This window comes from Nicotiana tabacum, chromosome 15 (assembly GCF_000715075.1).
Source record: "Nicotiana tabacum cultivar K326 chromosome 15, ASM71507v2, whole genome shotgun sequence".
NCBI lineage: Eukaryota > Viridiplantae > Streptophyta > Magnoliopsida > Solanales > Solanaceae > Nicotiana > Nicotiana tabacum.
In genome coordinates, this window is record NC_134094.1 from 10,904,312 (window position 1) to 10,919,522 (window position 15,211).

At 39.9% G+C, this 15,211-nt stretch overlaps 1 protein-coding gene across 5 annotated transcripts; it reads right to left on the reverse strand.

The window, feature by feature from the left end:
* Window positions 1-10,790: 10,790 nt before the first annotated feature.
* On the reverse strand, window positions 10,791-14,829 carry LOC107778735 (uncharacterized). 5 transcript variants are annotated; one of them, XM_016599033.2, is made up of 5 exons: window positions 14,582-14,829; window positions 14,295-14,429; window positions 13,999-14,202; window positions 12,128-12,283; window positions 10,791-11,047 (listed from the first exon to the last, which is right to left on the reverse strand). In XM_016599033.2, the coding sequence occupies exons 1-3, from the start codon at window positions 14,765-14,767 to the stop codon at window positions 14,086-14,088; spliced, it is 438 nt and encodes a 145-aa protein (XP_016454519.1). In that variant the 5' UTR covers window positions 14,768-14,829; the 3' UTR covers window positions 10,791-11,047; window positions 12,128-12,283; window positions 13,999-14,085. The 5 variants fall into 5 exon arrangements, with proteins under 5 accessions (XP_016454519.1, XP_016454518.1, XP_016454517.1 ...); XM_016599032.2 differs by having other exon boundaries at window positions 12,050-12,283; XM_016599031.2 differs by having other exon boundaries at window positions 11,169-12,283.
* Between the last annotated feature and the right edge of the window lie 382 nt (window positions 14,830-15,211).

Genomic DNA, 15,211 nt, shown 5'->3' on the forward strand with positions numbered 1-15,211 from the left:
GTGGTCTAAACCACCATAACCCTTCCGGGATCCATCTGCACATAACAGGCCATAATACTCGAAAGCCTCCAAATAAGATCAGTTACGGCGACCGTCAAACCTCGCGCGTACTGGCACAAATTACATGAATAACCCAACACATTGAAGGAGCTGATCATTGCCATCATTATGCCGATTCAACCATTGCTAACTGACCCGACTCTTTCTAATTTACCATGGACTTGCCTTAGGAATAATAATAGCTCCATTCAAAACATGGTGAACTCAATCCGCACTCGTCCTGAGTGATCCTATTTCACAAGACCACATTGTTTCAAAACCCACGAACCCTTTCATACCCTCCTTGTGCGCATAATCGCGTCTTCAACTGATATACCCATTCTGATGATTCTTCTATAAATTCAAAGTTACATGCTCCCCTTCCTCTCATGATACCCCGTAGACCAAAGATAACACGGAACACTCCAAGCTCTTTTATCATAATCCGCTGCAAAAGCTCGATATTCAACCATACTATGGACCCGAAATCCTTAGGCACCCCACTTTAACCTTTGAATCCATTAGGACCGTTGTTGAGAGTCACCCACTCTGACTTTGTCCCCGAATATAATCAAACTTCAAGGCCCTGTTAGCACATGAACACCCTCTCAAAGAATCAACCAGTTGAATTTCTTTTCTTATACACCATTTCCACACGAAGCATAGGCTCTGAGTCTTCCCCAAGCCTGAACACGAGTCGATAAGGCCAAATATAGCCCACATTCCTCAAATCCTTTGCTCTAACTACCACTGATGTTCTCTTTCTTTAGTCATAGCAACCCACTAATACACCGATAACCAGAAACCGCACTAGTTGACAACTACACAATCCAATCATAGACGGTGGGGCTCTCCCACTTAGCCTGAAACTACTAATGCATGACCCTGGAACCTACCAAGATTTCTTATCTCCTATTGACATGACCTTGCACAATCAAACCTCCAAATTTCTTCGAAATCCTTATATTAAACATTTCATGAACATTCGGAATCACTAGGCGCATTCACATATTTGACCTCTTACTGGATAACCAGTAAAATTCTTCGTAGAAGCTTCATCAACACCACGCAACCACTAACCTGCTCACCGGAGATATCCCACCTGTGGAAATTCCATGCCGACATCCTCTAACAACGCTGCACTGAATACAATTACCACGAAGCCAATAAACCATCATGAGCCTATGCTCATTCACCAGCTGTACAAGTCCGTTCACTCCTCATGGACACCAACTAAAAGTGTGACAACACATTCCAATCCAGAGTCATGTTGTATCCTGCTTCATATTAAGCGACTCCCTCCTGTCACACACAATCTTCCTCAATATAGCAGCCAATATTCCAAATTTAGCTCGTAGACCTGGTCACTGACCACCGTGAATCCCAGATCACTCTAAACTTTCCTCAAGGCGTGCAGCTATCCTACCACGAAACCCATATGCTACTCTGCCACTCTCCCACTTTGGTCAAACCCTCTCCCTTAAGCACTCCTCGACTTCTATTTTTCACACTTGACCGCCTAACAATTCAACCAGCGCAAGACATCTCCCACATGTCTTTCCTCGTCCTTCGATGCCCAATTGTTGCTCCAAACCCGAATCCATCTCTATAACATCCGACATATGAGTTGCCACTAACTATAAACCTCTTAGAAGATAATCTTTCTCTAGCCATCAATATTAGGATTTACTTATTTGATTCTGAACCAAAGAACATTGCGACATCTCATAGCCGCTTCCCCGACACCATTCACAATACTCTGCCCCAAAGGCGATTTGAAGAAGACCGCAACACCGGCGAACTTAACGCATCTAATCAAGGATGACGACACCACATCACAGATAAAAATTCCACCATGCTTGAAATACCAAGTCACGTTACTCCATCAACCCAAACTTGAACGTTCGTAGCCCGATTGCCTTTCCTCCGCCGGAAATAAAATACTGAATCCCTTAATCATGCTCTGAGTAAAACCTCCTTTCAAGTCATTCACTGCCTCGACGCATAGATAAGCATCCTACCATTACTTTAATACTGTGTGATAACAACTCATGAACATCATAGCAATTGGTGCATAGCCCCAAAACCATCAGAAATACACCTATTGAGCTGAGATGACAGAACATCCTTCTACAAGGCGACGGCATTAGCCCAATCGAATACGCAGGGAGAAACATCCTGCTCTACATCAGTAGTGCCATTAAAATTCCTCGATTCTAAATTTATAACAAGCGTTTCGCGTCACGTAAGATTGAATAGGAAGGAAATGAAGGCATAATCCTCAAAGGTATCAAATCACACGATGAGGAATCAAGAAGGGAAGTGCTCCATTCAGCTCGGTAGCCTCTCGAAGATAAGTACAGACATCTCCGTATCGATCCGCAAGACTCTACTAGACTCAGTCATGACTCGTGAGACCTAAGTGAACCTAGTGCTCTGATACCATGTTGTCACGACCCAAAATCCATTAAAGGTCGTGATGGCGCCGGACACCGCTGTCAGGCAAACCAACACTAAATACTTAATTCAGGTCTCATTTTAATATTTTTGAAATCATAGTTCTTCACCTCAATTAAATAGTAGGAGATGGAGTTTACAAAATACATAATAATATCTTTAAAAATTACAATACAGTGCAACCCATAATCATCCCAAAACCCGGTGTCACAAGTGCACGAGCATTAACTAGGAATGTAAAATAAAATACAACAGCTGTCCGGAATACAAAATGGACAGAAAAAATGTAAGTACTCTGAAGGAGACTATGTTGGCTGCGGAGCGTCGTATAGAATGCAGCTCACCTAAATCCCCGCCATAATCGCGCCTCTGCACCCACAAGGCCGCTAAACATATGTGTACCTTCACAAAAATGTGCAGCAAGTATAGCATGAGTACATAAATCAATGCGTACCCAGTTAATATCCCGCCTAACCTCGAAGAAGTAGTGATGAGGGGTCGACTCGGACACAGACTATGGGCTATAATTAATATACCAATGATATTATAAATTATGAATTTTATGAGGAAACAATAAAAACAATAACATGAGGCAGGTAAATAATTCTCTTGTTAATAGGGGATTTCCAAATTTATTTTCATCTTTTAACAATTTATATCTTCGGCCAATGAGGCCATATCAATTATCAATAATTCCAAACAATCAATAAAGTCATGCGCAAATAAAGTCACCATCGGGCTCACGTGCCCGGATTCCAAAATATTTCGAAGATAAACATTACCCATAACATTACGAACTCAAATATATAATTTATTCCCAACTCCATGTCCAATTTCGTGGTCAAAATCCAAAAATACCTAGTTCTAGGTTTTTCTTCAAAATCTCAAATTTCCACGAATTTCTCATGATTTTCCAGGTACAATTCTAGATATAATCCAAGTATTTAACTTGCAATAGGTGGTAATCACTTACCTTGACATAGATGATGAAGATGGAGCTCCAAAATCGCTCCTAGGTCGGCTCCCATGGAGGAAAATGAAATGAAAAGGGCCAAACTCCTGTTTAAAACAATCTGCCCAGATGCTGCCCTTCTTTTTCGCGAACGCGGAACCTTCCTCGCGTTCGCGAAGCACACGAGTCACTGCCCCAATATTTTCTTACGCGAACGGGAGGTTCCTCCAATGAATGCGAAGCACACCGGGCCAGACCTTCGCGAACGCGATCCTTTTTACGCGAACGAGAAGCACAACCTCCCATGCCTCGCAGTAATGCTTCGCGAACGCGATTCCTTCTTCGCGAACACGAAGGGTAAATCCCAGCATCCCTCAACTTCCTCTACGCAAATGCGGGAATTCCTTCGTGAATGCGTAGAAGGAAACCAGACACCAGCAAATCTGATGCTTCAGTCGTTGCCCAAGTCCAAATTCTAATTCGGTAACTATCCGAAATACACCCGAGGCCCCCGGGACCTCAACCAATTATACCAACACGTCCCAAAACATATCACGAACTTAGTCGAGCCTTCAAATCACATCAAACAAAGCTAAAACCATGAATCGCACTCCAATTCATGCTTTATGAACTTTAGAACTTAAATCTTCTTCGTTCGATGTTGCAACCTATCAAATTACGTCCGATTGACCTCAAATTTTACACACAAGTAGTATTTGACATTACGGACCTATTCCAACTTTCGGAATCGAAATCTGACCCCAATATCAAAAGGTCCACTTCCGGTCAAACTTCTCAAAACCTTCAAATTTTTACTTCAGCCAAATTACTCCAAAATGACCTACGGACCTCTGAATCCACTTCCAGATGCGCCCCCATTAGCAGAATCACCATACAGAGATATTTTAAGGCTCGGAATCCCAAACGGATATCGAAAACATTGAAATGCACTTCAACCCAAATTTATGAAATTCTTCCAAATGCTAACTTCCACAATAAGCGCCTAAATGCTCCCGGGTCATCCAAAACCCAATCCGGACATACGTCCAAGTTCGAAATCATCATACGAACCTGTTGGAACCTTCAAATCTTGATTCCGAGGTCGTTTACTCAAAATCAGTCCTTAGTCAGATTCTTCTAACTTAAAGCCTCCGAAATGAGAATTCTCTTTCCACATTAACTCCGAACTCCCCGAATTTCAATTCCAACTACGCGTACAAGTCATAATACCTGAAGTGAAGCTGTTCATGGCCTCAAATAGCCGAACGATGCGATAGAACTTAAAATGACTGATCGGGTCGTTACACACTCGACTATCACCATTACCAATGATGGCCTATACAGAGCTACATCACCCCTACCAAATAACTCAGCAAACAAACCCCTCCATGAATACTCAAGTGCAATATCTGATAAACAACCAAAGCTTAGGTGATTTGCATTGTATGTCAACTCAATCGGATTCACATTTAATTTGAAATCTAGTGTATTAGACATAGGTTACAAAACACATAACACGGGTGTTGATTTAACCCCGATATCAGTTATGGCTCTAATTACCCCCAAAATTCCTTAATTAATATCATCCCAAAGAAGGTAAAACCAAAAAAATCCAAAAATGGATCAACCCACCAAACCCCCCGATTGTTCTGACTTCCATCCCTTCGCCACAAGACCACACGTCGGCGTCCTGGCTAGAGATAGCACTTCACAGCCAGTGCCTGTGCTATAATTTTCAGTTGGGAAACCAGCCAATCACCCTCATCATCCAAAACCGGGCCCATCTAGCAAGGGTTACAACGGAAGCATTAAACAGGGGTTTGGCGACGTTTGGAGCTCAGCTTTGACAATCAATGGTTCTACATAGCAGCTTCAATCCTCTGTAGCTAACCAACGACACTATGTCAGTACACAACCTCATGTAGAAAATCTTCAACTCCATCCCATTCTTCCCAGACCCAGCGGAAACACCCCAGTTCTTAGTGATGGAACAATGGCCTCAGCATGACCCTTCATCTTCAATGCTGGAGAAATAACAATCATCTCCACTGGGGAATATCTCAAAGGAGATAACAAAGGCATTAGAGATACTCAAAGGCCAGGAAACCATTAAGGAGATGGAAAATCAGAGCTCGTACTGCCCAATGAGAACAGACTCCTTATGGTTGGAGGCAGTAAGGGTAGTGGAATTTAGCGTGGATTACAGCGAGACACTGATAATACTCTGCCCCAAAATTCTTGCTAGATGTGGATTGAATATGTCCTCTCATCAGAGCCAGGGCGTGCTGAAACCATTGCTGACTCTAACTCCAGTCATGAGATCTCAGATGCCATCAGCGATGAGGAAGGAAATGGTGTCTACCCAGGGGAAGGAATAGGCACCGGCAGGGACTCCCCAAACAAACCACAACCCTCTAATAAACTTCATCATATGGAATGTTAGAGGGGCAAACAGTGTGGAGTTCATAAGACACTGTTCAGAGATGATCAAAATGCATAAACGGGCCATACCGGTGCTGTTGGAGACCAAGATGGCAGATCACAAGAAGCTTATAGAGGAACTGCAATATGACCTGCATATCCAGTTACCGGCAGTAGGTTTATCTGGGGGCATAGTCATCATGTGGAAAGAGAACATCCTCCAGGTAGATGAAATATCAGCCACACCATAAGGTATCCATGCAATGGCTAAGTATTACCCTCCAACCCGCCCTTGGTGTTTTTCGGCTATTTATGCAAGCAACTATCTAGAGGACAGGAAAACTCTTTGGGGAAATTTGATAGATGCCTATAACAACATAAATGGTAGTTGGTTTGTGGGTGGGGACGTTAATGAAGTCTTGAAAGCAAGAGACAAGTTTGGTGAAAACTGCATTAACACCAATAAGCAATTTGTTCTAGAATTGCATTAACCAATGTAAAATAGTTGACCTAGGCTATAAAAGCAGTAAATACACTTAGACTAACAAGAGATATAGGAACAGGACTAGCCTAATCCTAGAGAGAATTGATAGGTGTTTTATTAATAACTACTGGATCAACGAATTCCCTGAAGCTTTTATAACCCACCTACCTAGGACCTAGTCTGATCACTGCCCCCTTCTAGTTTAGTCAAATAATGGCACCCAATTTGTTAATACTAAGCCCTTTAGATTTGAGACCATGTGGTGCAGTCACCCTGCTTTCCCTGCCCTCATTCAAGATTCCTTTCCAACCCTTAATCCCCTCATTTCAAAGGTTTAGGAATAATGTTACTAATTGGAACAAACATACCTTTGGCAACATATTTTACAAAAAGAAGAGATTGTTGGCCAGGATTGCTGGCATCCAAAAATCTCCTAATTATCAATTTAGTCAATTCCTCCTAAATCTAGAAAACACTCTAATAGAGGAATTAGACTTAATCCTCTAGAATGAAGAGGATTTTTGGAAGTTGAAAGCTAGAATTAACTGGCTCTCTGATGGTGATGCTAACATCAGTTTTTTCATACTTCTACTCTAAATAGAAGAAGGAAAAACATGATCCTCTCTCTAAAAAATGAGGCAGGGAACTGGCAGCATGAGACGAAATCAAAGACTCCATTATCAGTTTCTTCAATGACCTTTACACATCTTCACACACCCAGTCCCCCATCTCCACTTCCACACCAACCCCCTAGAGTCTATCACTGTCCACAATACAAAAAGTCAATCTAGCTCTTCCTCTCATAGATAGTGAGATCAAAAGAGCAATTTTCTCATTCAAGCCCTTCAGAGCTCCTGGTCCTGATTATCCAGTTCTACAAAGAATGTTTCTCATCCAAAACAATGCACCCCAATATGAATGAGACCCTACTTTGCCTTATACCTAATTTACCCGGGACTCCATGATAAAAAATTTTAGGCCCATAGGTCTATGCAACACTGTCTACAAAACTGTGACTAAAATCCTAGTCAATAGAATCAAGCCCTACCTAGCACACATAATTGGTCCAGTCAAGCAATCTTCATGTCCAACAGGAGGGCTTCTGACAATGCTATTATTGTCCAGGAATACATCACCCACTTTGGAAAAATGAGAGGCAAAATACCTCACATGATCCTAAAGATTAACCTGGAAAAGGCTTTTGATAGGATCGAATGGTCCTTCATTAGGGACACTCTCCATGCTTTTAACTTCCCCACTGATATTATCAATATCATCATGTCCTGTGTAAGCTTCTCCTCCATCTTTGTTCTATTGAATGGGGACCAAACTCCCCTTCCCTTCAAACCAACTAGAGGCATCAGACAAGGTGATCCATTTTCCCCTTATTTGTTCATTATGTATATGGAAAGACTTTCTAGGCTAATTGATGAAGTTGTTTAGAATAAGGAGTGGTGCCCCATCAGCATCAGCAAGTCTGGTCCTAATATCTCTCACATATTCTTTGCTGATGACCTGAATTTATTTCCAAAGCTGACCAGAAAAACTATCCCACAATCATCAACACTTAAGCTCCTTCAATCAGGCTTCAGGCCAAAAAATCAATCTCACAAAGTTAAGAGTATTTTTCTCTACCAATTGACAACCCCAACAGATAGAGACCAACTTTAACAGATTATCCATCCAAGATTCATCTACCTTTGGCAAGTACCTGGGAATCCCTATAATCCATAAAAGACCTGTTAACAGTGATTTTTAATACATCATTGACAACATGCACTCCAAAATGGCTGGTTGAAAAATAAACTTTCTAAACATGACTGGGAGGAATACCCTAGCAAAAGCCTCCCTAAATAGCATACCAATCCATGTTATGCAATTCATCAAGCTCCCCTAAAAACAACAAATGAAATTGATAAAATTCAAAGGAATTTCATTTGGGGCACTACACCCAATAGAAAGAAAATGCACCTAGTAGGTTGGGACACTGTCACGAAGCCTAAGGTCCAGGGAGGGCTGGGAATATAAAGGGCTGAGTTGAAAAACAAAGCTACTCATTCAGGCCTTGCATGGAGACTCTTTCATAATACCTCCTCTCTTTGGGCAAAGACTCTAATTGCCAAGCACTGAAACTAGATACCCCCCCCCCAAAAAAAGTAAAATCCTCTATTTGGCAGTGCATTCTCAAAGGTTGGGAAACATGTAGGCAAACCAGTAGATGAGTGGTGCTCAAAGGAGATAGAGTCAGCTTCATCAATGACTTATGGATCCCCAACCACCTACTAATTAGGACCATGGTAGAAGGTCCCCTCACTCAAGCTGATCTTTCAGCCACAGTAACAATGGGGCTTGGGATACCTCCTCCATTTCCTCTTAACTACTTTCATTCTACCCAATCCCATAAAAGAGAACAAGATGATCTGGGGCAACACCAGTATTGGCCTCTTCAACACCAAATCAGCCTATACACTCATTGACAATATAGCCCCCCAGAAGATGAAAGAGGATAACAATAGTTACATGTGGATCTGGAAACTAAAAGCCCCTAATAAAATCAAAACCTTCATATGGCTCCTATGCCATGAAAGGCTTCCCACAGGGGCCTACCTCCACAATATTGGGGTTCACTGTAACTCAATGTGTTATTTTGCAGTGATGCTCTTGAGACCTCTACCCACATCTTCTTCGAGTGACCTAATGCTAAATCATTCTGGCAACAATTAACCTCAAAGAGAACCATTACAGCCCAAACTCAACACACCCCCCCCTCCCCCCCCACATTCATTAGTAGGGCCTGGGCTAGCACCCGGTCACATCCTTAGTTTGGAAGATCTATATCCTTTTAGCTTCTAGCAGCTTTGGATAACCAGGAATAATAATCTCTTCAACAACAAAAAAGATATTGTCCCTACTTCTGTTGTTTTGGCAAAGGCAACTGAGTATGTCACTATCTCAGTAAACCAATCACCCATAAAAGAAAAGATCATCTGGGCAAAATGGGTTCCCCTATCAAGAGACCATTACAAGCTAAACACTGATGGGGCAGTTGTTGGGAATCCTGGGAAGGGGGGTGTGAGAGGAGTTTTCAGAAACTCCAGCGGCAACTGGGTTCTGGGATTCATGGAAAGTCTGCCCCACACCACAAATACACAAGCTAAACTTCTTGTTGTTCTAAAGGGATTGCAGATTGCTGGTCAAAGAGGATTCACACCGCTTGAAATCAACACAGACTCGACTGAGGTAATAAGAATGCTTAACTCAGGTAACCATATCTTTGACTCAATCATTTTTTAATGCAGGTCAATCATCCTAAGACTAGGAGATGTGGTGGTGAAGCACAGCTACAAGGAGACGAACAAAGTAGCTGATTTGATGGCCAATGAGGGTGCAAGCAAAGATTTTTTTGGCAGTACAAGATATGTGACAGTTCCTCCGGTGTTTGCAAATCAAGCTTTTTGGGCAGACATCTCAGGAACTGTTTTTCCTAGAAGAATTTTGGATTGTAATATTAATACTCTTGATCACATCCCAGGGGCAATCTCATACCCCCTGAAAACAGTGATACTGTTTTATCTTAGTTGGTGTATATATATATAATCATTCAGTTAACCAAAAAAATTATTCTTAACCAGAGGTCTCAACTTCGGCTTACCCCAATATGCTATTTCTCGACACGAATCCAAATTTGGCTAGGCCACAATGCGGATACAAAACACCTAGATATAGGGAAAAAACATAACAATGCAATATTTACAAAAAATTTACAAAATCTTAGCGGGATTCATTAATTAACATTTTTGGCAATTAAATATTAACATATCATAAAAGCTTCTGCTAAATAAAAGTAATCCAGCCGAGAACTATACTTATGTTCTAAAATATTAAATTTTGTAACTGAAATGGGAATACTCCCCAAGTCATTAAATTCATGTAGAAATGACACCAAGTAGTTATTTTAGAAGGTTGCTATTTAGCAATTAACCAGTATGTCTGCGTGAATATAACCCAATAACGAGATTATTCTAGCAAGCCTTTCTTTTCCCTCCTTTCGGCATTCACGGGCTATAAGTTATGTAAATGTGAAAACTTCTCAGTTTTGTAGATTAAATATAGCTGCATTTAACAAAACAAAGTCATTAAAAGGCTGAGAACTTTCACCTTTTAAGTTTTATATATGCTCGATCCAATATGTTCTTGCTTGAAAATTTTGAAGTTCCGGATAGATCAGTAACATTCATTTACACATAAAGTACATAAAAAAGATGTAAAATAGTAACATGTAAAATGAAACGGAAAGTGTACAATATTTGAAAAGTAAAAACGATTGAGCTGTTATATTCTTTTCCTGATGAATTAGACAGGATTTCTCAACACCAAGTTACTCTAATAAAAGCTTCATCGTAAAACATAACCAGAATTCATTAACACCAGAAGACATTTTTCCTTGTCTTGGTAATAAAACGCAGATAACCCTACGTTCTTAAAGAAAACGAGCGTAGAAGACAAATCACAACAGTTTTTTTTTCATGTCTTAGTAATAACACAACTAAATAACACAACTAAATAACACAACTAAATGACACTACATTCTCAATAATAATTAAGATAGTAGAACAATAACAAGAGTTTAAAGAGATGACTAGTTCACTGCGTAGCTTTCACATCAACATTGGAATCAGGAGGTCGCTCACCACCTGCCAAAAATAAAATGATAATTACAACTAAGAAAAGCAGAGCAGGACAGACACAAAATAAATTTAAAGCATCAATTTTCTCATCATTTGTCTGTATATAAAACAATTTGGAAGTTCCAACCTGCACAAAGCAAACACCTTGAAGGCTTGACCAGAAAATGCAGACCTTGCGATCGAGATAGACAAGTTGCAACGACAAGGGAGTTGAATGTTTTAGGTATAACATTATTTCGATGTGAAACAAGACTTATGTCCTACTAACGAATTTTCCAAAGGAACCTAAATATACTACGAGAAAACAGACTTTTAGTTATGACCCACGAAGTCGCCACAAAATCAAGGGTTTTTCGTGGCGATATATAGTTGCATGACAAGTAAAGATTTTAGACCTGAAAAGTCGCCACATGTAATCGAGACTATAGGCTAAATTTTTGTCCACTGAAAATGAAATATTTTGAAATATTAGGCATGGAAAATTTTCGTGGTGACCTGCTGAAAGCCACCACAGATAGGCAATTGGGGTGACCTAGTCCCTTCGTTTGGTCCTTGTTTCCAGTTAAGCTGGAATCGTTTCACTAATGCAAGAAGCTCTTGCAATGAATCATGCACTCTTTGAGAAATTTATAACATCAGATTGCCTAGGTTAGAAAACCACGAAAACTGAATGAGTTCAAAATCATTTTTGGAAGAAAAGAGAAAATGAGATGGGAAGAGAAAAGCTACACATTCTCTTAGTTCTACTCTTAAATGAATTGTTTCTTTTCTTCAGTAGTAAAGAACCTTGGCATCATCAAGAAGGAAAAAAAAGAAAGTAGAGATCTTTCATTTGGTTCCAGGAGGGTATAATCATGATGAAAATGAAAAAAATAGTTTATGGCAAGGACAACCTCAAACTCATAATAAAATGAGAAATTTCAGGCAAAAGACAAATAGAAATACATATATTTATAGCAAAGATAGGGAAATGTTATGAGGAAAGAGTTTTTTAAAAAAAAGGCAGACCGATACACAAAGTATCCCGCATTCACGTAGGATCCAGGGAAGAGTCGTATCCCATGGGGTGTGATGTAGATAGCCTACCCTAATGCAAGCATTAGTGGCTGCTTCCACGGCTCGGACCGTGATGTACAGGTCACACGGAGATAACTTTACCATTGCTCCAAGGTTCCCCTTCAATTTATGAGGAAAGTGTGTTCCTAAAAATTGTTGTTCATGGGAGACTTGTCATGTTTCTACCTGAACAACATCAAAATTGCCGTTAAAAGGGATTTTCTAATTCATTTCTTAACACAACAAAAAATGACAACAAAGAATAACACATATCACAACAGCATTGATCAGTGTAATCATGTGAATTCTCTCATAAACAAGAATATTCGCAATGGCCATTATAGTTATGGTAAAGTGAAAAATGTAGATACAATTCTTAAGTACTAAATTCCCCAGATCAATTTGACCATAATGTGAAGAAAGAGAGTAAGTCTAAGTCTATAAGATCCTCGAAATCTTTACGGTTCTTTTTTTGTGTATATACTATGAAGTGTTGTGTACTCTATATCATGACTTTTATCAATGAAAAGTTCATAAAAGACTTATTGAGAAATGTCTGCAAATTGGTGATGGTCGCTGGTATATTGTTGGGCAAACTAATAGAAACATACAGTTGATATAAATTAATTAAAATGAAATTGGTATTTGGGGCAACCACACTCGCCACCAAATGTATGCTACAATAAACCAACAAATACCCGTGACGACATATGATCGCTGCTACAGAGGTTTATTTGTGGCGACTAGGGCTGCCACTGAAAAGGAATGTTCTTTGTGGCGACCAATGTCGCAGCTAATATATATTATACAAGTCGCCACTAAAAGCTACTCAACTATAGCGAATGCAAATCGCCACTAAAGGTCATTCGAGGCAAGTTTTGAGCTTCAGTAGTGACTTAGTTGGCACAAAAGCCCTCATTTCTTGTAGTGCAATTAGACAAGGTAAGGTCAGAGACAACTAAAAGAACCATCAACAGTCAAAGACATGACACTCAGCTGCACCCACGACTTTTATGCACATGGACATGAATTTTCAAGAATCTCAAGTCTCCATCAAAATTGGGGAAGAGACCAAAGACTTCAAAATGCCTTTGGGAGTTCCGGTACCGACCAAACAAATATATCCACTAAGCCAGATCAAACTACGAGTATCGAAATAGTCCAAAATGCCAGTTGCTTGGGAAGCCATTTTGATAGAAGATATTCTACAAGGATAATTTCACTTAAGTTAGTCTTTGATGAGCTAAAAGATCATGGAGATGTTAATTATTTGTTGTTAAACTTATCACCAATTGGACTTCTGATACTTTTTTGGGTGACCCAGAAACTCATGTGGCGCCAACCCTTACTGCAGCCTATAAAGGAAGCGAAGCTCTTAAAAGTGAATTAGATAACATCCTTGTTGCTAAATAACTAAAGATCAGAATGCATCTATTTTCATTCCTTCTCTCATTTAACAATATGGAAAGAATGCATGATGTTGGTTGGGCCCGACAATGAAGATTTGAGCAATTATCCTTTTGGTGTACTGGATGTTGCAGGCAAGCGCACACAATAATAGCAACATAATTTTTACAATATTAGCAATAAATTTTGGCATATTCGAATATAACAGATCCAAATGGAGTGAAATAGTTGTTGTAATTTGTTGTGTAGAAAAATGCACATGCATAAATCAATGGGTGGTATGCTAGAGAAAACATACACCACTCACCTCCTCCCACCCCACCCCACACACCCCAAAAAAAAAACACGCCGGTCAGTGCAAGAAAAACCCCCACTAGGGACAAGGTAATCCTAAGAGGGCACAAACATTGCAAGTTTGTATATACTTAGCATAATCATATTGCATATATAGGCATTGTAAGTAACAAGGGAGAAGAGCATATTAAAAAATTTACCTTTACCGACAGATGGTTTCTTAAGCCTGCAAAATCTAATACGTCTGTCTCCATTAATTCCCCACCACGCCGATGTTTGAAAGGTCTTTAGAGCATCAGTTGTAGCATCATCAGCATCTCTGGCTTGAAAGGTGATACGACACCAAAACCCAGCAGCAAGTGATGTGTTACAGTCAAATTTTTGACAAATTCGTACCTTTTATTCTAACAAATAGAAGAAAGCCAAATTAAAAGGGACAGACAGAATAACATTTTTCTCCAAGGATAAGGCAATTATATAAGAAATTTTTACTTACATTCTGTGAATTGAAATCGCCAATGGCCATACGAGACAGCTCGGTATATCTTGGGATGTTCTCGAAACCCCGTTGTGGATTAATTGGAGCCACCATACGAACCCCCAATGGCAAATCCAAATTGATATCAAAACCCTATTTTGCATAATACACGAACAACAAAAAGGACAAATCAAAAAAAAAAAAAAAAAAAAAGACAAGTAGAAAAAGCATTGGTGTGGTCTAGTAGTCAATGAATTGGAACGAGAACTACAGGTATAAGTATGAAAGGAGGGCAGGGTACGCACCTCGCTCTCATCCACCTGCCGATTATATTCCTCCCGAAGTTTCCGGGACATACTGCGACCATCGACATACATACCATAATCGTGATCAGAATCAGAATCGGAATCAGCGACATTTGAACCTACTCCATTACTGCTCTCCTCTTCCAACTTTTTTTTCCCTCGGCCATCAATCTCTGGAGGTGCCATCTGCAATCGGAATCGGAAGCTGCTGAAAATGTGAGAGAGATAACCCCCATTTTTTTGTGTGGGGGGAGGTGAGGAGGTTTAAAAGCTTTTTATTAAAGGTACAATAAAAAATTTAAAGTTAAAATTATTTTAATTCTGAAAAATATCATTCTTTTGGAATAAATTAAGAAGGATATATTACTACATAACCGTCCAACAATGTGGCCTTTTGATCAATACAGTGGTTGAGAATCATTATGTATTCTAGCGGAGCTTAAAAAATACTAGGTAATTTTTTTCTCATTTATTCATATAGTTACCTCGTACATGTTGCTAGTAGGAGGTATCAGGTATCCCGTAGAATTAGTCGAAGTGCGTGCAAGCTGATCCGAATATTACGGTTATAAATAAAAAATAAAAAAAGTAAAAAGGATATGTACATAATTTGAAACCAAGGGAGTATTA